Below are 25,002 nucleotides of genomic sequence, written 5' to 3' on the forward strand. Positions count from 1 at the left end.
CCAGCATTTCAGGGCACTCCTCAAGAGGCCCACTTCTGTCTCACCTCATGCAGAAAACTGAAGAAATTGGCACAGCTAGACCACCTGGAGACGGTTAAGAAGTTAAAAAGAGGTAGGGGTTTTCAGTGGCTAGTGCACACAGATCTCAGAGATGGCACCGCAGCCACACAAACAACCCCACCTGACCACAGAGCTCCGCCAGCCGGCCCCATTCAACCAGAGACCCCACTAGCCAGTCCTGCCCAATCACAAACCCCACAAGCACTGTTGAACTACAGACCCCAAGGACCCTGGAAGTGAACCCCCCTTGCCTGTGGATGCCACCAAAATCCAGAATCCCAGGACAGGCTGAGTCATACTGATGAAGTCCTGTCCCTTTTGGAGCCAGCCTGTTGGGACGGTCTTGAAATTCACAGATACCAACAAAGGAAACAAACATCACAAGGAATCAGGGAAACATAACACCACCAAAGGAAACATTTACTTCTAGTTACTGACCCTAAAGAAATGGAGTTCCACAAACTGACAAACAATTCAAACTAATCTCTTAAAAAGCCCAATGGACTACAAGAGAACAGATAACCAACTAAGCAAAATCAGGAAAACACAGGAACAAAATGGGATGGAATAACGTCAGCAAGATGGCAGTATTAGAATTTCCAGTGCCCATCCTTTCCCAGAAACATCCGCTGGAACAACTATCCACATGCAAAAATACCTTCAGAAGAGCTAAGAGTTCCAGGTGAGGGATTACAGCACCTGGATGGAGCACAGAAATAAGAAAAGAGCCATTGAGGATGGCAGGAAAGATAATCACATTATGTGAAGTTATCTAAACTTGGGCAGCCCACTGGGGAAACAGACATCCTTCCCATGGCAGGAGAATGAAGTGAGCACCCAGCTTCACTGCAGACCCCAGCACTGCCAGCTTCCACAGCCCCAGGTGGCTCCTGTGGTGTCAGGCTTCCGGTGGGCTCCTGTAAACCCAGGATCCCAGCCCATCCCAGCACTGGCACCAGACTGGCCCCCATGAACCCAGGCTCCCAGCCAGGCCCAGTGCCAGGTCTGCTATCACAGATCCAGGCTCCCAACCCACCCCAGCACCATGTTAGCTCCATGAAGCCAGGTGCCCAGTCTAGCAGCAAGCCAGCACTTGCAGACCCAGACACTGGGCTCACCCCAGGTTCACAGCACTTAGCTGGCTCTGTGGAGCCAGGATCCAGGCTTGACCACAAGGACTCAGGCACCAAGCCTGCCCATCTGCTGATCCAGGCACCAGAGCTGCCAGCCCAGGGCCTCCATCAGCAAGGCCAACCACAGACACCACCAGATGGGTCACCTGGAATGTCTCACTAGTAAAGGGCTTTCCCTGCTGAAGCCAATCTGTAAAGACCGGAAGAGGTGCCTACTTCCTCAAATGCACAGAAACCAACACAAAGCCACAGGATCACTAATAATCAAGGTAACATGATTAGCTCCAGTGACTGACCCTAAAGAAAGGGAGCTCTATGAACTGTCTCACAAAGAATTCAAAATAACCCTCTTAAAGTAGGGACAACTAAAGGACACTAGGAAAACAGTGCATGAACAATATAAGAAGTTCAACAAAGAAATAGAAACTATTAAAAAAAATCCTAGAGTTGAAGAATAAAATGAACTGAATAACTCAATAGAGAGCTTTGATAGCAGACTTGACCACACAATAAAAAAAATTAGTAAACTAGAATATAGGTCATTTGAAATCCTTCAGTCAGAGCAGCATAAGAAAAAACAATGAAAAAGAGTGAACAAATCCTCCAAGAACTGTGGGACACCATTGAGAGAAACGATCTACACATTATTGGAGTCCCAGAAGAAAAGAGGGAGAAATGGCAGAAAGCTCATTAAAAGAAATAATGGGTGAGAACTTCTCAATCTGGAGGGAGATTTGGACACCCAAGTTCATGAAGCTAACAGGTCATCCCGAAATTTCAATTCAAAAAGATTTTCTCCAAGATACATTATAATAAAACAGCCTAAAATCAAAGACAAAGAGACAATTAAAAAAAAAAAAGATAAATAAATTCCTCACATATAAGGGCCCACATAAGTCTATCAGCAAACTTCTCAGCAGAAACCTTGCCGGCCAAGAGAGAGTCAGATGATATATTCAGTGTGTTGGGGAAACAAACAAACAAACAAACAAAAAAACCCTGCCAAACAAGAACACTTTACCCAACAAAGTTGTCTTTCAGAAATGAAGGAAAGATCAAGACTTCCTCAAAAAACAAAATCTGAAAGATTTCATCACCATTAGATCTGCCCTATAAGAAATACTAAAAGTAGTTCTTCCAAGTTTTTTTTTCATCAAGGAAAGGATGCTAATCAGTAACTTGAAAACATGAAAATATAAAACACTGGTAAAGTATATAATCAAATTTGAAATACTCTAATACTGTAATATGGTAGTGTGTTAATCATTTATGCTAGTATAAAGGTTAAAGTATAAGAGTATTAAAAAGACAGAGAATTCCCTGGCAGTCCAGTGGTTAGGACGCTGCGCTTTCACTGCCATGGCCCGGGTTTGATCCCTGGCCAGGAACTAAGATCCCGCAAGCTGCACGGCACAGCCAAAAAAAAAAAAACCAAAAAAAAACTGTAGACACAATAATTTGTTAATGTATATACAATATTAAAAGAGATAAACAGTGACATCAAGAACATAAAGTGGGGGGAAGTAAAAGGGTAGAATTTCTATAAGTCATCAAACTTATCAGCTTAAAATAGACTTTTGTATTTTTAAGATGTTTTACCTCATGGTAACCACAAAGCAAAATCTAACAGTAGATACAAAAAAGATAAAGAAGAGGGAAATCAAAGCATACCACTATGGAAAATCATCAGTTCACAAAGAAATACATCAAGACATATCATGACAGCAAAACAATAATAGTAGGAGACTATGATACTGCATTTTCAACAATGGATGTATCTTTCAGATGGCAGATGAATAATTAAACAGCAGACTTGCACAACACTATAAACCAATTTGACTTAACAGCATATACAGAATATTCCAAACCAAGAGCAGTGGAATATATACTCTCTTCAAGCATACATGGAACATTTTCTGGGATAGATCACATGCTAAGTCACAAAACAAGTCACTGCAAATTTAAGAAGACTGAAACCTTTTTTACTTTATTTTATTGCATTCTTCCATGAAATAAAACTAGAAATCAATAACAAAAGGAAATCAGGAAAACACACAAATACATGGAAATTAAACAATACACTCTTGAACAACCACTGGGTCAAAGAAGAAGTCAAAAGGGAAATTTAAAAATATCTTGATACAAATGAAAAAAAAGAACAGAATATACCAAAGTTTAGGGGATACAGCAAAAGCAGTACTGAGAAGGAAGCTTTTAGTGACAAACATGTACATTAAGAAAGAAGAAAGATCTCATACAACCTAACTTTACACCTCAAGTAAATAGAAGAAGAACAAACTAAGCTCAAAATTAGCATAAAGAAGGAGATAATAAGGACTAGAGCAGAAACTGATGAAATGAAATAAAGAATAGAAAACAATGCAAAAAACAGATAAAACTAAGTTCGTTTTTTGAAAAGGTAAACATATCAACAAACCATCAGCTGAACTGACTGAAAAAAAGGAGAGAAGACTCAAAATCAGAAATAGAAGAGGAGGCATTACAACTGATGCCACAGAAATTAAAAAAAAAAAAAAATAAGGGACTACTATGAACAATTATATATCAACAAGTTGGATAACTTAGAAGAAACGTTAAAAACTACCATGACTGAGTCAAGAAGAAATAGAAAGACTGAACAGATCAATAACAAATAATGAGATTGGATCAATAATCAGGAATCTCCCAACAACCGAAAAAAAGCCCAGGACCAGAGGGCTTCATAGGTAAATTCTATCATCAAGATTTAAGAAGAATTAATACCAATCCTTCTCAAACTCTTCTAAAAATAGAAGAGAGAACACATCCAAACTCCTTTTATTAGGCCAGCATCATCTTAATAGGAGAGCCAGACAAAAACACCACAAGAGAAAAACAAAAAACTACAGGCTAATATTCCTGATGAACATGGATACAAAAAATCCTCAACAAAATATTAGCAAACTTAATTCAACAGCACATTAAAAGGATCATAAACCATGACCAAGTGGGACTTATCCCTAGGATGTAAGGATAGTTCAACATATGCAAATCGATGTGACAACATCACATTAACAGAATGAAGGACCAAAAAAATCATGTGATTATTTCAATACATGCAGAAAAAAGTATTTGACAATATTCAGCACCTTTTCATGGCACTCTAAAAATTATATCAAGTATAGAAGAACTTACTTCAACACAAGAGGCTATATATGAAAAGCCCACAGCTAACATCATACTCAATGTGAAAAAGCAAAATTTTTCCTCTAAAATCTGGAACAAGACAACACCTGTTGAGATGTCTATTATCCAAAAAAAAAAAAAAAAAAGAATAAGTGTTGGTGAGGAGAGATATTGAAAAATTGGGATTTTTGTTGTACACCGTTGGTGGGAATGTAAAATGGTATAGCTGCTATGGAAAATAGTATGGGGCATCCTCAAAATATTAAAAATACATCTACCAGATGATCCAGCAATCCCACTTCTGGGATGGAACTGAAATCAGGATCTTGAAGAGGTATCTTCACTCCTGCATTCACTGCAGCCTTATTCTTAACAGCCAAGAAATGAAAATAACCCAAATGTCCACTAGCACGAATAGATATGGAAATCGTGGTATATACATACAACGGAATATTATTCTGCCTTAAAAAAATGAAGGAAACCCTACTCTTTGCAACAACACTGAAGACATGATAAGTGAAATAAGTCAGTCACAGAAGGACAAATGTTGTGTGATTCCATTTATATGAGGCATCTAATACAGCCAGACACACAGAAGTAGACAAATATAATGGTGGTACCAGGAGATGGAGAAATGGGAAGTTGTTGTTCAATGGGCATAAAGCTAGTTATACGAGATGGGTAAGTTCCAGAGATGGGCTCTAAAACGTTGTGCCAGTAGTTAATAATAAAGTATTATGCACTTAAAAGTTTAAGAGGGTAAATCTCACATTAAGTGTTCTTACCACAAAAACAAAACCAAGGGACACAAGGACAATTTGGAGATGATGGATATAGTTATCACCTTGATTGTGGTGATGGTAACATGAGTATATACATACGTCCAAACTCACAAAAGGGTGTACGTTAATTACGTGGGGTTTTTTGTGTACCGATTATTACCACAATAAAATTGAAGAAAAAATTTTGCTCCAAAACACTGAAATGACTAAAGCCTGTACCTAACTCCCCAGTTGCAATATTAGCCCTTATCTCTTCTTATAGTACTGAATGCCTTACTAAATTCTACCTCGTGCTATAGTTTTAAATGTACATGTTTTCTTTCCTTACACATTCATGACCTCCTTTAAGGCAGTGACAGGATCTTGTTGTGTTGCAGGGACCCCAATGCCACCCGCAGTTTTGATGATTCACTAGGAGGCCTCTCGGAGCTCAGCATACTGTACCCATGGCTGTAATTTATTGCACTGAAAGGACTTGAAGCAAAACCAGCAAGGGGAAAAGGCACGTAGGGGGACGTCCAGGGAAAACAGGTACAAGCTTCTGAGAGTCCTCGGTCCAGAGTCACACAGGACGAGTTTAATTCCCCCAGCAACAAGCTGTGACAACACATGTGAAATGCTGCCAACCAGGAGAGCTCTCTAGACTCAGTGCCTGGGGTTTTTACTGGGGCTGATCATGTAGGTACTCTCTACCTGACATGTCCCCAAATTCCAGACTCCCAGAAGGAAAGCAGGTGTTCAGCATAAACCACATCATTTGTGCAAATAGTTTAGGCCCAGTGAGCCACTCTTATCAGTTGTGAGAATGGTGGGAACCCTCCTCAAATCCAAGTTCCCAAATGCCAGCCAAGGGCCAACCTTGGAAACAGGACTTTCAAAAAAATGGCAGTCAGGCCCGCTATGCCAACTTTTTTTCTGTCCGCTTAGTAGCTGTTAGAACCCCCTGGTGCTCAAACATCTGCTGAATTCCAGCTTCAACTTTACACTATTGTTAAAATGAGATGATGGGAAATAAATAAATGAAAATTTCATATATACAAAGAACTATGTTTACATTTTAAAACTCTGCATGTGTTTTTAAAAACTTTGTCTTGCCACTCAACATGAGTTTTGGTTTTTTTTCCCCTATATTACTTAAGCTTGGATAAACCAATTTTACATAAACAGCTAGCTAATCACTATAATAAATATAGAAGTGAACACAATGTAGTGGTTAAATCACCATCACAGAGGTAATGGCCCAGATATGATTTCTATTTTTAATATCTATTTGGGATCTGACCTAAGGTATTGGAATTAGTCTATAGACCTTCCTCTGTAATGATAACAATACTTTGAACTTATATTACAGTCAGTAGTAAACGGCTAAGTTGATTCAGACTAGTAACAAACCTATTAGTCTCAATAATAAAAAGAAAACTCTGAGTGACTTGACAGCTCCGCTGGTAGAATCCAGGCCTGGTGATGCCAAAGGATGTTTTGGTAAAAGACTGGAGAAGCCTGACGTGAGCCTTCATGCTTCACCACGGTGCTGCCAGAATACCTTTCCCTGTGGTACGCCATGGCCCTAAAATTATGCTCAAAATAAAAGGCTTGTCTTTGAGTCTAGAAAAAAGTGGCTTAACAAGTCAACGCAATCTCCTTTACCATTTTTTTTTTCTCCTGGAAGATGCCAATGATGCAAAATATGAAATCCTGCCTAGATCATTTCCTCAATAGACTGTATTCTGTAGTATGAAGAACTCACATAGGCTGTACAGAAACCATACAGGTTCTTTGATTTCAATTTTTCCATTATGGTCAAGAACATAATCTATAAAATCTGTTCATCTTCACACCTCCTGAGTTATGATGGAAATAATGGGGCAAAAGGGTCCATCAGTGGGGTGGGCCGAGGTTAGGGGAAGCCTCGATATCTAGACTGAGGAGTTTTAAACTGATTCTATAGGACAGGGGTTCATAAAATAGCCTATATAGATGGACTCTAAATATCTATGAGGGACTTCCCTGGCGGTCCAGTGGTTAAGACTTCGCCTTCCAATGCAGGGGGTGCGGGTTTGATCCCTGTTCAGGGAGCTAAGATCCCACATGCCTCGCGGCCAAAAAACCAAAACATAAAACAGAAGCAATATTGTAACAAATTCAATAAAGACTTTAAAAAAAATAGTCCACATCAAATAAATAAATAAATATAAATAAATATCTCTGAAGCACCTGAAATTATATATAACACTTTAGGTGGGAGAATTTTTCTGGGGAGAAGATCCATAGCTTTCTTCACCTTTTCAAAGGTGACTGTGTCCCCAGAATGTTTGTGAAAACTCAGGCCAAGTGTATAAGGAAACTTAGGCCAGAAGAAGAAGGCTGCATATTGTCAGCATTTTCCAAACCAGTGTGACCACAAGGATTGCTTGGGGCACTTGTTAAATTGCATGTAATTCTCTTCTCCAGGAAATTAAAATTGAACCATTTAAAAAATCTTGATGCACATTTTGATTCATTGCTTATATCTCAAAGCAATGAATCAAGAAGGCAATAGTTAATCCCCAGTATAGCATGTCAGAAAATGATCTATAACATGCTTATCCTTCAGATTCTGTGGAGACACATCCATTGCTGCTCCTTTGTTGGGCAAATCCAGAATATTCCACATATTAAGTAAATGAAAATTCTAAAAATCAATGCTTTTCAGATGTCATGAAAAACAACAAATCAGAAATTGACGGCTCTGTCACATTCTTTCCCACATAACCTGTCTGAATCCTCATCTTTCAGTTAAGTGTCTGGATTCAATCTCAGCAGCACCACCTACTGATAATTTATTTTATTTATTTTTGGCTACATTGGGTCTTCGTTGCTGCGTGCGGGCTTTTTCTAGTTGCAGCAAGCGGGGGGAGCAGGGGCTACTCTTCGTTGCGGAGTGCAGGCTTCTCATTGCGGTGGCTTCTCTTGTTGCGAAGCACGGGCTCTAGGCGTGTGGGCTTCAGCAGTTGTGGCTCACAGGCTCAGTAGTTGTGGCTCGCGGGCTTAGTTGTTCCACAGCATGTGGGATCTTCCTGGACCAGGGCTCGAGCCCGTGTCCCCTGCGTTGGCAGGCGGATTCTTAACCATTGTGCCACCAGGGAAGCCCCACCTACTGATAATTTAAATTCAGTACTTTATGTAAACTCTTAGCAATGTGAATATTAAACGATTAACTGGAAAACACCTAGAACATGTTTGGCTTTTCATAAAATATGTGATAATATAATTGATAGAGGAAAATTTTTAATATTTTTGCAAGCAGTGAATCAAATTGCTTTCAATGACAATGCACGCTTCAATCATGCTATAGATCGAATGCTTATGTCCCCGCAAAATTCATGTTGAAATTCGAAGCCCCAGTGTGATGGTGTCTGGAGGTGGGGTCTTTGGGAGGCGATTAGGTCACGAGGGCAGAGCTCTCATGAATGGGATTAGTGCCCTTATAAGAGAGACCCCAAGGAGCTGCCTACCTCCTTCCTTCTGCCGTTAGAGGTTATAGTGAGAAGACAGCTATGAACCAGGAAGCAGGCCCTCACAAACTGAATCTGCCAGCGTCTTGACCTTGGACTTCCCAGCTTCCAGAACTGTGAGAAATAAATTTCTGTTACTTATAAGGCACCCGGTCTATGGCATTCTGTGATAGCAGCCTGAATGGACTAAGACACATCCAGATATGTTTCTCCCATGCTGGCTGTTCTCCATTTGTCCCCCCACACGGATGTCCCCATCATTCTGTATTCCAGCTGGGTTCAGCCAATGAGAGGCCCAGCAGGAGATCAGAGGGCAGCAGGGGACACTAGGGTATTCACTCCCCTTGCGCCTCTTTCCTGCCTGCTGTGCCAGTCACAGCTCTGTCCGTCTGTCCCTCCTCCAATTAGTCCAGCTCTCACTGGGCTCCGTGCATTGCTATGGAGCACTTACCCCTTTTGACTCAGGGGTCCTGACGGTAGAGGATGCCTCAACTTCCCTTCCTCGTTCCCTTAGTCTTCAGTAAGTAGTTCTTTCACGAAAGCTTGTGCAGTTGACCTCCTGAGTGTAATTCGACCTCCTGGCAGGTCCCTGACAGACACAGAGCTCTCTGCAGAATCATCTTGCACACTGTAAAACTGAATTGATCATTCACTCAACACTTAAGTGAATACAGTGGGAAAAATATTATTTTAGGTACAGTACAGATAAAAAGATGAAAAAGATTCCATTCTGATCCTCAAGAAGCTCATATTAACATACATACAGGGGATTTGGTTTGACTAAGAACTTTTAAGGTAAATGATTCAGCATAACTATTTTAATTTCTACACATATCATTAATCTTAGGTATTAAGTAGGCCTTTTGACTATCGTGTCTCCATAGTCCCCTGAAAGAATCTCACCTAGTTTACCACCATTAGATTAGAACCCTGTGGTTTATTTAAACCATCTTAAATAAACCAGTTAGAAACGTGGAACCAATTGCTTAACCTGAAAATGTATATTTTTACATTCTAATGTGGTAGTCTCACAAATATCTACCTTGGAGTCCTTCTGTGGGATACACACACTCACTCACACACACACGAATACAAAATCCTCCCTTAGTGAGAAGATTCTGGAGAGCAGGGGCCTGCCTCATTCTCCACTGCTGCATCCAGAGTTTCCACACAGTACAGAGTGAATCAACGTTTCAATGACCAACTGTTGGACAAGAGTGCAACCTTTACCTAGGTTTGAGCCCCAGCTTTGCCTTCATCTGGCTGGATGACCGTGAGCAAATGACCAAACTCTCTGCCTCAGTTTCCTCACCTCCAGCATCACCCTAGTTTAAATGAGTTATCTGAAAAGCACTTAGAGTAGTACCCACCCCACAGTAAGAACGACGCAAGTGCTTGTTAAATAAATAAAATTAAAGCGATGCTGTTTTTCACATCACCTGGAGGAAGTGCAGCTGGAACAGAACTTAAGAGACATAACTCACTTTATAGATGATAAAACTGAGGACCAGGAAAAGTGAATGCAATAAGCCAGTGTAGATGTGACCGACACGGGTAACCTCACCCCTAGGAAGACTCGCTCATTTACACAGCATGCTTTAGAAATAAATGGAGGAATTTTGTCCAACAAAACAAAAATCTGTTGATGTCAAAATGAACGTGTAAATAACCTGTATTTATATTTTCTGATTTGTAAAAGTACGTAAATATTTAAATAAATATCTACTGTACTTAGTGCTGCGAAATAGGTAAAAATTTAGAAATCAGTTAGTAAACCTTGAAAACCTGGTACACATTCGAAAGTCAGCCAACTGAAGGACAAATTAATAGTTAATTTTTAAAAATCAATGGAAATAATGGCATGATGGCTATGCCCACTTAACTCAGAATATAATGGTTTTCCTTAATTTTCCTCTTTCTTTTTTGGAAGGAGAGGGCAAGATTGTAGGGCATATATTCTCACTATAATTAAGCAAAACGCGTAATTCTTTGAATTTGAATGTGCTCACATGCTCAACTGGGATCCTTTCTGATCTAGTATGGGGAAAGAAAGCTTTGTATCCTAAATATCCATAATTCTTATCAATCGCTTAAAAGTATAAAAGGTATTTTTTTTAAGTTAGAAATTAATAGTGACTAAGCCACTCATTCTCCATCTCTAAATGACTTTGAGAGTCAGTTTTGATATAATGACTGTTTGGAAAACAAACGCTTGTTGCAGGAGATGACACTAGGGAACAATGTGAGCAAAATGCAAATTTCAGTTTGCGTGGCTTTGTCCAGGAGAAATGGTAGGACATGTAGAAAACTGCACCCAGCTCAACTGAGCACAGGAACACACAAAACACATGCAGGAATAGGCAAAACACACACGCGTGCACACCTCACACCACCAGCGCCCTCAGCTCACCCAGGTCTGGTGTCACAACTGCCCTCCGACACCAGCAGGCCCTCCGCCCACCTTTACTCAATCCACAAATACAACCCTTCCCGCTCCCACTCCCATAGGCATGCCTCAGGTTTTTTCAAGGTAAACTGCTATATTTATTGTAATATTCATGTATCTAGAAACCGTTTAACATGTGAAACAGTTAATACTGTTTATATTAGATTTTTCTTTTTGTTTTTGTTTTTTTTGGCCACGCTGCACAGCCTGCAGGATCTTAGTTCCCCAATCAGGGATTGAACCCGTGTCCCCTGCAGTGGAAGCTCGGAGTTCAAACCACTGGACCCCCAGGGAAGTCCCTACATTAGGTTCTTACCTTTACTCATTAGTATGTCATTGCTGAAGTTTTGGAATGTTGTGCCTCTAACCAGTTTTCCCCACAAAACCTAAGGCTTGTTTATTTTGCAGTTATGCACAGCACAGTGATTTTTAGAACACATACATGAATGACACCAGAATTCCCTGTATTCTATTATGAGCTCCAGGTCACCAAAATTACAACAATTCAAGTCCAATATACAGGAGTCATCTGCTAGACAACGTTAAGGTTGCCCTTGAATTGATTTCAAACATTATGTATAGAATTTTACATTTCTCAGACAACAGCTCTTGTTGTAAATACCCAGAAAAAAAATGAGCTATACACAGCATTTGATTAATAAGCTGTGAATTACTAGATAAAAAGAATATTTAGAAATATGACTTTCAAAACATACTACACACAGTAATTTAGATCACACTAGTCAATTTTAATTTAATGACGCTTACCTCTTCATCAAAAATGGAAAATAATACTTCAAAGTTTTTAATCTCAAAGTGTTTTTGACAAAACTGTTAGAAACAAATATGTTTTATGCCTAAACTCAGCTCCTTTAGCTATTAATCTATCCTTCTCTGCTTAATTTTTGAGAATAATTTCCCTGACCATTGTGAATTGTAACATACATAAAACAAACATTTAGTATAAACTGGATACTTACTCAATGTTAATGCTCCCCACTGAAAGCATAAACAGAGTCATGTTGCAAATAAAATAAAATTTGGGGGTGTTTTTTGCTTTTCAAATAGGTCCGCATAGTTAAATATATACAAATGCTGGAAAAGAGTTAAAATAAAAACAGAACTTTGCTCCTATCATGCTAAAAACCTTAAAGAAATTCTCTTTCAAATAAACGAAAGGCATGCAGAGACAAAATATTCCTTAGTTTAATGGAGTTAAGCAACAGCACAATAATTTAACTTGCAGCCTAATATAGTTCCATTCCAGATACTAGAAGTCTTCCTATTTAAAATACATGCTTAAGTTAACCTGAAAGGAATCCACTGGCCTACCTGTTCCTCCTCCAAGCAAATTAACATTTGGCAACCATGAATGAAATTAAATTATCCTGATGTTTTGATATTAAATCATTTCACTAAGACCAATTTGAATCTAAGTAATCTTTTAAAAATAAAAAAACATCTGTACAAACACAAAATTGATTTTTACTATGACATAAGATAAAGAACTTTCTTTTGTTTGCTTGTTTCTTTGTTTTGGTAAAACTCAACCAGTATTCACTCCCGGAATTATTCTTGAAAAAATTAGCATGAGACAGCAAAAAAAGATTCTGAAAAGTCAGTGACTACTCCTGCTTACAAAGGGAGAATATGACACAACCAGTGAAAACAATCGGAAATTTTGTCTTTCCCCCCCTCTGAAAAAGCTTATCTACCTTATTGAATACTTGATATAAGCCTTTTTTATCAGATTCAGCATAAACTAATTTTGGAAATAATTTTCTTTAATGCCAGCAGGGTATGTAATTTCCTAAAGTGCAAACAAGAAAACTAGAAAATATATATTTTACCCTTGGAATTGTTTTATATAACTATATAAAATAACAGACACATGTAACTGATTGACATACAAGAAAAAAGTTGTTGACTAGAAAAACAACTTTAACGGCTAATGTTTATGTGTATTAATATTAATAACTTGTAACAATGTATAATGACATTTTTCTAGGCCAAATATTTGTGATGTAAAAAAATGCCATTGCTGATTGTGTACCTTATTTGGAATATTAGAAAAAGACACGCTCGGCCAGCCTCAAAGATGGAAACTGCTAGTTTCCATAGTTCTCTAACATTTCAGGTAATCTGCTTACTTAGTAAATAAAACAGCAAAAGGATGGCAAGTATAGTACGTTGGCTTCATCATAATTTTCACGTCAATAAACACAACTCTGCCTACAAGAACATCAAAAACGGTAAAATTTCATATAGTCCAATGCTACCTCTCTCCTTTAGCTTGAAGCAAGATATGAAAACTGTGTATGCTTCAGAGTCGTAATTATTTAATTCTTCCCCCAATGAAAGTGAAAGTACTATCAAATGAAAGCGCTTCTACTCAAAGTGCAGACGTTCCTGGTGGGGTCACTCAAACATCAACAAAAGGCTCAGGAGCTGACTAACGGACATCAGGCATCCCCAGATTACTCACAGGGAATATACTGTTATGACCATGTGCTGGAAACATGTTCCCGAGTTTCAGTACCTTTTCCTTCTCTGAGCTATGAGGTAATTGCAGTGGCACAGATGAGTTATTCAGGCTGAACAGCAGGGAGGCTGGGGATCTGAAGCACAGAATTTCTGCAAGCGTCAAAGGATCATGTGACAGTTACACTAACACTACAATTTATAAATAAGTGGAAGGCCCAAGAGACTCATGGAACTGCCTAGGATCACATATCTAGCAAGATATTCTTTTGAGAAAAGATATATCTGGGTTAAAATCTAAATTCCAAGGGCAATGAACTGAAATTTCCACTTCATAGCAGAATACAACTCCAACGAACTCCCATAACATAATTTAGTTCTTATTCTTTTCTGCAACCGAAAGTATTACCACATCCTTTACAAAAAACCCATGTGGTCAAAACGGATACATTTTACAACGCAAATACTGAAATCTTTCCTTTTATCCTGTGCCAACTGCCATGTATAGAAATGGACTTGTTATAATGAAGCTTCTTTGGTAAATATTAAATGAATTTACCTGTATTCTTCACTACAACTTCTTCAGTCATGTTTCACAACTAAGTGTTATCATTGTATTTTTAAATCACAGAATATCAAAGATATTAAATTGAAACATTTTTTTCTCTGAGGGAAAAGGAACAAAATCCAAAACCAGTATTTAGGTATTTTTTGTGTGTTTTTAGTTCTGAGGAAAATAATCATACCGTATGGATGTTTCACATTTGGCATCTTAAATGCCTAACATAATATTACACATAATTAATCAAAAACATTCTCAACTGTTTACATATCTCTTTTTAAAGTAACAAGATATGTAATTATCCTGCACTTAAGAAACTTCATATATCCTGCCACAGAAACAGTGGATTCCAAACATTTATTCTATTTTTTTTAAAAGCCATTAACCAACTGAAATAATGTAAGGGCTTAAACAAGCTATTTCACAACCTGATAGTGTACATTATTGTAACTTGCATGTGTTTCTAACTTGACTGTGGGTATAAATTTTAGTCGGCCTGATTCCAATTTGGCAACCAATTTGAGGAAAATAAGTAAAAACTAGAACTTTTATAAAGAAAGGATTTCCCTTCCTCTGAAGTGATTTCAATATCTTAATAGAAGATACGACTAAAAGGTAAAGAGAAGTCTTTTTAAACAAACATGCCAAAATGTACACATCCCAAAACAGAGTCCTATCAGTGTTGATGACATTTCTAAAATACCTAAAAGCCATCCAGAGTGAATCAGGTACATGAACAAGCTTGAGAAAAGCTCATTTTGGTTTGAATGGTGGAGAAGGGGAGCTAATTATTTTTTTCAAGGGCACAAATTTCCTTCATGTACTCTGAATGCAATTTGAAAGGAAGAACACAAAACTGTACTGAGCCATGGTAGCATCAATGGCCTGAGCACGCGGTCTCTCATACAGAATAACCATACTTTAGGCTAACAATGTTCATTTATATGTACAGTTTTCTGATACGAGCTTGAAAAATTTAGATTCATCCCCTGTAACCGTAAGTCACATAGTTCTGACTGCAATTTGGGGGGATTAATTAATAATAAAAGAGTTACTATAATGAGAACCGTGCATCAAGTTAACTAAATAACATCATAAAGAAAGAAGAGATAAATCCAGAATGTGGGACACACTATGAGACAACTGGTGTAGATCTTTAAAAAGGCAGGGAAAAAAAGAAGAGATCAATCCAGATTAATAGAGAATAAATGGACATTAAAAATGTGATATATTTCCTGGATTTTTAAAAAAACTGTACCTATAAAACAGTTTGGGGATGTTTGGTAAGAATAATATTACAGAATTACTGTTAATTTTCTTAGATGTGACAAAGGTTTAGGTTATGAAGGAATATGTACTTATCCTTACAAAATACATGATGAAATGCTTAGGTGTATAGTTTAGTGCGAAGTCTGTAACTTTGTTTATTCACACAATAAAGTATATGTGCATATGCACATACAGACACACCTAGACACAAACATGGATACACACACACACACGTATATATAAACATACATAAAGAGATAAAGCAAATGTGACAAAATGTTAATGATTAGTCAATCAAGACGAAGAGTACTCAGGTGTTCAATGCATTATTTCAATCTTTCTGTAAGTCTGAAAATTCTCAACATAAGAGTTGCTGGGAAAAGCACCACCTGTAGTATCAGATACTGACTTCAAAGGGCCAACTTAGTAACATCGTACTCCCCTCTGCTTAATCTTAACCTCTAAAACAGTGGTCTCCAAATCGGGCATACACATCCTAGGGGACAGACTAAATGAACCAGAGATACGGGAAGAAAATATTAGAATTTCTATTAATAATTTACCTCTTGCCCTGTAAGACTTCTATTTTTGGTGTGTTTCATAATGTGCTATATGTATTACTACAGTAGAACTTCTATAATTTGTAAATACATAGACACATTTTGAGGCTATAAACTCAAAAGATATTTGTTACTGATGAGGGCAGCAGATCAACAAATTTGTATATACTCTCATGAGGGCAGCAGATCAACGAATTTGTATATACTCTTTTCTAAAATAGACATAACTTTTTTAAGTCTCTGAACATCAAACGATTATTAGAACCAGTTCCTTTCGCGTTTATACAAGGGCTTACCGACACAATAATTTAATCTTCAATCTTTATCAGAAACTCTTGACTCTAAAAGAAGCAGGGAACAGAGAATAAAGGCAGAGGGAAGTATTAACATAAAGCTAGGGAGTTGAAATATCAACAAAGAGCAAACAGTATGACGACAAGTTATCACCAATAAAATGTTAGGTTTTGTTCAATAAGGAAATCTAATATTTTAAACACTGAGATTTAAAATGCTCTAGAATATTATAAGGAAAAAATATTGCTGAAGCTAGAAAAACTTCAGGGAAAAAAATTACTAAGTATTATAATTTCAAAGGAAGACCACACTAAAAAAGAATATATAAAACTCAAGGCAGCTTTGCTTAAAAACCAGGGGGGCATGTAATTATAAACAGCATAGAAAATAATCTAGATATTTGACTAGAACACTTAATCGAACCATGATTCTAAAATAAAAGATAACTGAACATAAGGTCTTTGAGAAAATATTTAGGTAAGTTTCTTTTATATATTTATTCTAAAGGGTACAAGGATTCATCGACAATGAAAAAAATTTTTAAAAATTAGAAAATGATATGAGTGAAGAATTTAAACTATAATTTTGTTATTAAATATTTAAAGAGTTATATAACAGGATGCTATATAATTGTTAATACAATCGGTAAGATGAGAAAAAGAAAACAGTAATTTTAATGTATTAAAGAAATGAAAATTTGACCAATTATACCAATGGACCTCATTTTAGAAAATAATTATATAGCTTTTGCAGTTGCATGGTTTACCATATAGGACACTAATTTATCTTGTATAAACTTGAAGCTTGGGACTAAAGATAGTTTCATGCTGAATTATACATATGTCATATATGAAAATTGTATCTATCAGAAAAGAAAGTTAGGGGTCTATTAAGCATTCTAATTACAAAAATTAAGAGGTATAGAAACAAGGTCCAGAAGTTTTTAATATAAAGAAGGGAATCTCTGGGCACAGGAAAAGGTTCATCACTGAGTAGGAGAGACAGGTAACGGTGAAGCAGGACCAGGGAGTTAGAAAAGACTGCAAAATCATGGTAAGGACATACTACATATTATTCCTACTAGGTAGGTTTAGGGCACTGATATATTGTCCATCCAACTGACTGCGGGGTTTGTTGGCTACTCAAGCTAGATAGTATATAACTGGGCTGAATTTTTCCATTCAAATGTCACTGGCTTATGGATACACAAACTTTATAAAGGAAATAAACTGAGAAGTAAAATTTGCTTCACAGAAATTCATATTATAGTTAGTTCTTTTTATAAATAATCCTATTCCCTTTAAAAAGGGACAGCTATCTTTCAAAGAAAGATTTTACGGAAGTGCAACACATACACTGGTTGCAGAACAAAATCACTGTGCTCCTAACTGGTCCTTTCCTATTTCCGTCCTTGCTATGTCATCTGAAAGATGAAAAATCCAGTGGTTCCTTTCCAGTGGAATTTTTTCCGTCTGCTATTTTTATACCTAATAAGTGAAAACTGCAAACTAATATAGTATCAGTTTTAAGTATTCATCATTTAAATCTTTATAAAGGTAAAGAAACTTGCATATGCATTGTAATAAGGGTAGTCTTTTTTCATTTCACCATTCTTTGACTTTTACAGGGCAAAACACATACTAGAGAATATATCATTGATTTTACATCATGAAGCATATCAAAATACAATGGGAAAAATGATACATTTGCCATTGGTAAACAGGAATTCATCAAAAGACAAAGAGAAAAATACAATATGACTTGAGACGAAGTGTATCACTTAAACTAGAGTATTCAAATTGGAATGAGAAAGAGTACAATGTTTTGACAACGTTCATCAAAAAACAACGTATTAAAAAAATTTTAATGTAAAGTTTGAATTCAAATTTTAAAACTACTATTTGAGGGCAACGTACTCTAAACTCAGGAAAACACAACACTAGGGTGAAACACCCTAAGTTGAATATGAGGATTTAAATTTGAACCTACCTTGCCAAAGATGGAATCATTTGTCAAAAGGAAAGCAAGTACCTGATCATAATAGTCTGAGAAAATACAAATTAAATCTTCATTTATGGTGTGACACCTGTTACTAAATCAATTCATTTACTATGACGCTCAACTCAATTTTTCAGTTGTTCAAATAATAGCGTTAAATAATAGCACAAAACTAGGGAAGTTATAAATATTTAAGGAGATTAAAATGTCAGTAGAAAACATATTACATATGGATTAAAAGAAAAGCATTCATTCAAACTACTCCTGAATAAGAAGCCAAAATAATTCCATTTAGAACTTTAAAAGAGAGAGAGCAGCCCATAAATCCCGTTTGAAAGACAAGAATAAATAAACAAACTGTTAAGCAATGCCAGGAATCTAGATGACTTTGAAACATCCACTTACATCCATTTTAATGAAGAATTAAAGGATACACTGTGTTAAAGACATATTTAAAAGACTAGCAGTGTTATTAAGACAGATGAATCAAATTTTGTTATAGCCTAAATAATTACAAGAGACTTTGAAAACGTAGTGTAATTCATGTTTTCTTTCCAGTTTCAAAGCTTCTATCCATTGCCTCTATCTTTGGTGTCACTGCCACCAATAAACACAGTATACAGCTTAGAAACCTAATTACTATCTTCAACTAGGAAAAAGTAAATTAACATTATTTCTTTAAAAGTAAGATATAAAGAATGTGGTCCAACTTAATTTTGTCTCATGGTCCCACAGTATTCTGAAATATCATGCCAAAATGTAAAAGTTTAAAAGGGAACATCATCATTTCCTATAAATGCACCAAAAATTTAGCTACTGTACGCTGGTGTGATGACAGCTAGTAGTATGCAGAGGCCACACAACGACATAACATACGTGTGTTCAGCGCACAATTACTCCAAGGAAGGTTCAGTTTAATGGGAAACTGAAACATGGACAACATAATGCCTTCATGTACATATGCTAAAGCGTTGTTCTCTTGCAGTTCAAAAGGACAGTGTAATTCTCTTAAATTTACACAAAACATTATGAAACATGGTAGTTGCTCATGATTAAAATAAAACAGCAATGTCAATTAAGTTAACAGTGTTAAATATATTCACATGATCACCACCGTGATTCAAAGTGGCCACGAGTGAAGTTACACAGCGATCTATGCACACATCTGCCACAACGGTGCTTGCCAGTTTGACTTTCTGCAGACCAGGTAATTTTACGAGACAAATAATCTTGCACTGATTCTTTCATATTACGAAAGGAATCAGATGTTGTAAGTAGTTTCATTCCTCTGGGGGAGGGGGAGGGGAGGACCTCTAAAAAGTCAGTGCAAATTGAAGAGAGGTCTCCCTTCTTGAATATTGGAACTTGCTGACCAAGATACGATTCCTATAAGCTGAGGATAAACAAATCTTAAGATATCAAAGAATCTCATAACATTGTCATCGGCGTTTAGCAGGTATTTGCCACAAAGAGGAATCCCAGCCCTACAGCAGGGCCTTCGGAGAGTACGGCTGCTGGGGCGGAGGCGGCTGGGGCAGTGCTGACGTTAAAGTGTAGTTCGGCACCTGGGACAGGCTGCTGCCTGCGTTCTGGTACATGGTGACGTCGGGGGCGGCAGCGGCGGCAGGAGGGGGACTGTACACTGAAGCCTGGCTGGGATACGTGCCTCCTGGAACGGAAGTGCCCATCGTGCTGTGGAGCGGAAGGAACACTCGGTTAGATCAATACTGACTTACCCAGCCGCTTAGAGACAAACAGGAAAGCTGTTCATGAAACAGTTACTCATTCATGCAACGCATTCAATAAATACTTAGTAAATAGCTATAACGTGCCAAACACTGTTATTTGAGGCACTGGGATATCATCAAGAAAGAAGGGGGAAACGTCCCTACCATCATGGAGCTTACATTCTAAAAGGAGAAAAAAGATGATAAAAAAATGTATAATAACAAGAGGTGGTATAAAGAAACATAAAGCACCGTAGGAGAACCACGAGTTCCTGGGACAAGAGGTTCCTGGGTATCCAGGGTGGTCCTGGAGGCTGCTCAGACACAGCTACACTGAAGCAGAGACCTGGAAAGAGGGGGGAGGGAGTGATACCGATTATCTAGGAAAACAGGCTTTCAGGCAAAGAGAAAAGCAGGCCCTGGAGAAGAGAAAAGGCCAGGCACGTTCAAGGCGCTACAGGAGGCCCTGAGGGCCGGGGCAGCGCGAGCAGAGGGGAGAGCGGCACGGAGCCAAGCGGCAGGACCAGAGGGGAGAGGAGCCTCGGAATACGTGGCCGTGCAGACTCTGGCAAGGACGGTGGCGTGCATTTGAGTGGGACGCAGACACACTGGTTGGTTGCGGACACCAGAGCAACGCGATGTGACTTGGCTTTAACAGGCTCACCCAGGCCCAGGACAGAAGCCAGGTCACCTGACTGGGGGCTGCTGTAATCGTCCCTGTGAGAGCCGTCGGGCAGCTGGCGAGAGCCATGGAGGGAGGAAAGGGGAGGGAAGGGTCCGATTTTGAAGGAAGTTCCATCAAAGGAAGTTTACGTCATGTCTGAGGTAAAATCTTAGAACTAAGTTCTACTCTACTCTGGTAGAGCAGCCATCCACTGAAAAGGAAAAGACTACAGATAAGGGCCACGGCAGATTTGGGGAGGGAGAATCAAAGCACAGTTTTGGACATGCCAAGTGAGATACCTAGGAGATTCCCAAGAAATGACAGTGAGCAGGCGGTGAGCTATGCGGGTCTGGAGCCCAGCACAGAGGTGAAGACTAGGAGCTTGAATTCGGGGGTCATCAGCACACACAGGCGGCGTTCAGGGTCAGGGACCTGAATGACATCCCCCAGGGAGCGACTACAGACAGAGGAAAAAGCACTCCGTGTTTGGAGCTCTAGAGCTAGAAGTCAGGGAGATAAAGAGGCACTAGGCAAAGAAGGCTGAAGAGTGGCAATAAGGCAGAAGGAAAACTAAGAGAGCATGGTCACGGCCAAGTGAAGAAAGTATTTCAAAAAGGAAGTGACCACTGGGTCTGGCCATATGGAAATGGCTGGTCCCTAAGAGCAGTGCTGGAAGACTAGGGGAGATGAAGACCTGATATCCTCCTTTCTCTTATTCCCTGAAAATAGAGAAGCAAATAACAGAGACCTTCTATCTACTCCCACTAACACATTTACCCACTGTCTGCACCCACACCCACGGTTACATCCTGCCTTGCCTCCTGCTGGAACTGCCCACCTGCCAGTGCTCCTGTCCAAGGTGCCCCGCACTGTGCACTGATTCCCATCCCACCAACCAGAACTCCTTCGAGCTGTCTTGATTCATGTCTCAGCTTCCTCTCTTCCCATTCCCAACCTGACAGTCGAGTTTCTACCATGTGTAAGACACCAGGATATATAAAGAGAAATACTAGGAGCTTTAACAAGCAGATTTCCCCCCCACCTCTCTGTGAAAAATGTAAAACAAGCTATACAATGGGCAATTGCCTAAAATTTTCAAAATACTGCCTATTTTTAAACTTTTCTTCAATTCCTAGATTGTTTATAAATCAATGTTGGTAAATTCAATACTCTTGTACTTTGCACAAATTAAACCAATTCACTATTATAACAGATAGTCATTTGCTGCTACATTCCACCAACTAATGTAACCACGTAAGTCATGCTTAAAGGCATCACCCATTATCATTCCACAAGTGTTGTGTTGTGAAATATAAAGTATTACAAGGACTCAGGTTTCGTGCTATTGGTCACATCGATAAGGGTCACAACAATGCTATTATATCATATTGAGACTAAGTGCTAAGCTCTGGTGCCAAAATGCCTCATTTTGTATCTTAGCTAAATGGGACCTTAGCCGTCGTTCCCTGCCTCAATTTCCTCATCTATCAAATGGGGATAATAGTGCACCTACTTCATGGGTTATTACTGTCAATGAGTTAACACACATAAAGCATACAGCGCAACACCTAGTGCTTACTATCCCATAAATGTTAGCTATTACTGTAATCATTCCCACTTTGTACTATATTCCTCATCTCAACTTAAAAGTTCTACCATCCACCCAGTTGTTCAAGGGTTAAAACCCAGCAATTCTCTCATATCTCTGCTCTGCACTATCTCCCCACCGTGTTACCCATAGGCAATCATTTGCTCATCTCTAAATAACTCTTTTCTCGTCCCTACCTTGCAGTTAGACACTCATCATTTCTTGCTTAATATACTAGCCTCCCAGCTCCTAATCTAGTCCCTATGAATCCATCAACACTATCACCACCTGAAGCTCTTTACGGGCTTTCCCAGACAAGACCCAAGCTCCTTAACGTGGTATCTAGGACCATCCATTATCCTTGTCAGTAAGTCCAAGCGTCTCTCTCACCTCTCCCTCGCAAAGACTTTAACCCTTTAGTAACACTGCACCATTGGTAATGCCCAACATGCACCGTGCGTTTTCACTGCTCCCCATTTCACCCATTCCATGGGCACCATGCATTTCATAGCATGTCAAGTCAACAAAAACATGAGAACCACGTCTTTGTTCATGACAGACAATCATTCTTACTTTTTCCTCCAGTCTTAAGAACATATTTTTCTTGGAAATCTTCCCTGAACCCCTGCATATAGCTTTATTTGTAATTTGTGTTGTAACAACATACTTTGTGTGTGTTTGCCTCCATTAGCCCCTAAGAACCTTGAGGCTCAGAAACTCCAAATCAATGGTCAACTAATATCTGACAAGGGAGCCAAGAATACTCAATGGGGAAAGGATAGTCTCCTCAACAAACGGTGCTGGGAGAACTGGATAACCACATACAGAAGAATGAAAAAGGACCCCTGTCTTACACCACACACAAAAATGAACTTGAAATGGAATAAAAACTTAAATTTAAGACCTGAAACTGTAAAACTCCTAGAAGAAAACACAGGGTAAAAAGGTTGTTGAGACTGGTCTTGGCTGCGGTTTCCTGAATATACAGCAAAAACACAAGCAACAAAAGCAAAAATCAGTAAGTGGGACTACATCAAACTAAAAACTACAGCAAAGAAAACCATCAACAAAACCAAAAGGCAACCTATGAAATGGGAGAAAATATTTGCAAATCACAATATCTGATAAGGAGTAAATATCCAAAATACATAAAGAACTCATACAATTCAATGGCAAAAAACCTAACAATCCATCACTTAAATAAATCATCACTTTGCTTTCTTGATCTCCCTCTCTGTCTCTGAATTCTTTCTGCCACAAGAACCTACCATGGGAACCATCCTTGTTGGAGCCATCCAGGAGAATTCAGGAGGACCTTCAAGATGGCGGAGGAGTAAGATGTGGAAGTCACCTTCCTCCCCACAAATACATCAGAAATACACCTACATGTGGAACAACTCCTACAGAACACCTACTGAACGCTGGTAGAAGACCTCAGACTTCCCAAAAGGCAACCAACTCCCCACATACCTGGGTAGGACAAAAGAAAAAAGAAAGAACAGAGACAAAAGGATAGGGATGGGACCTGCACCTCTGGGAGGGAGCTGTGAAGGAGGAAAAGCTTCCACACACTAGGAAGCCCCTTCTCTGGCGGAGATGGGAGTGGCAGGGGGGAAGCTTCGGAGCCACGGAGGAGAGCGCAGCAACAGGGGTGCAGAGGGCAAAGCGGAGAGATTCCCACACGGAGGATCGGTGCCGACCAGCACTCACCAGCCCGAGAGGCTTGTCTGCTCACCCGCCGGAGAAGCTGGGGGCTGGGAGCTGAGGCTCGGGCTTCGGAGGTCAGACCCCAGGGAGAGGACTGGGGTTGGCTGCGTGAACACAGCCTGAAGGGGGCTAGTGCGCCACAGCTAGCAGGGAGGGAGTCCGGGAAAAAGTCTGGAACTGCCGAAGAGGCAAGAGGCCATTGTTTCGGGGAGCGCGAGGAGAGGGGATGCAGAGCACCGCCTACACGAGCTCCAGAGATGGGCGCGAGCCCCGGCTATCAGCACGGACCCCAGAGACGGGCATGAGACGCTAAGGCTGCTGCTGCCGCCACCAAGAAGCCTGTGTGCGAGCACAGGTCACTCTCCACACCACCCCTCCCGGGAGCCTGTGCAGCCCGCCACTGCCAGGGTCCCGTGATCCAGGGACAACTTCCCCGGGAGAACGCACGGCGCGCCTCAGGCTGGTGCAACATCATGCTGGCCTCTGCCGCCACAGGCTCGCTCCGCATTCTGTACCCCTCCTTCCCCCTGGGAGGCCCTAATCAGCCGTTCCTTTAACCCTGTCCTGGCTGGGCAGGGAACAGACGCCCTCAGGCGACCTACACGCAGAGGCGGGGCCACATCCAAAGCTGAACCCCAGGAGCTGTGCAAACAAAGAAGAGAAAGGGAAATCCCTCTCAGCAGCCTCAGGAGCAGCGGATTAAATCTCCACAATCAACTTGATGTACCTGCATCTGTGGAATACCTGAATAGACAACGAATCATCCCAAAATTGAGGCGATGGACTTTGGGAGCAACTGTAGACTTGGGGTTTGCTGTATGCGACTGACTAGTTTCTGATTTATATGTTTATCTTAGTTTAGTTTTTAGCGCTTGTTATCATTGGTGGATTTGTTTATTGGTTTGGTTGCTCTCTTCCTTTTTTTTTTTATTACTTTATTTCTTTATTTTAATTTTAATTTTTTAATTTTAATAACTTTATTGTAATTTTTTTTCCTTCTTTCTTTTTTTTCTCCCTTTTCTTCTGAGCCATGTGGCTGACAGGGTCTTGGTGCTCCAGCTGGGTGTCAGGC

At 39.4% G+C, this 25,002-nt stretch overlaps 1 protein-coding gene across 3 annotated transcripts in view; it reads right to left on the reverse strand.

Moving 5' to 3' along the window:
• Nucleotides 1-18,627: 18,627 nt before the first annotated feature.
• The window catches only part of STAM (signal transducing adaptor molecule), a 69,485-nt gene continuing 63,110 nt past the window's right edge, over nt 18,628-25,002 (reverse strand). For all 3 annotated transcript variants that reach the window (XM_061181542.1, XM_061181543.1, XM_061181544.1), the window contains exon 14: nt 18,628-19,936. In XM_061181542.1, the coding sequence (XP_061037525.1) occupies nt 19,729-19,936 (208 nt within the window). In that variant the 3' untranslated portion in view covers nt 18,628-19,728. The remainder of the gene's footprint in view (nt 19,937-25,002) is intronic.

Source organism: Eubalaena glacialis, chromosome 2, assembly GCF_028564815.1.
Source record: "Eubalaena glacialis isolate mEubGla1 chromosome 2, mEubGla1.1.hap2.+ XY, whole genome shotgun sequence".
Taxonomy (NCBI): domain Eukaryota; kingdom Metazoa; phylum Chordata; class Mammalia; order Artiodactyla; family Balaenidae; genus Eubalaena; species Eubalaena glacialis.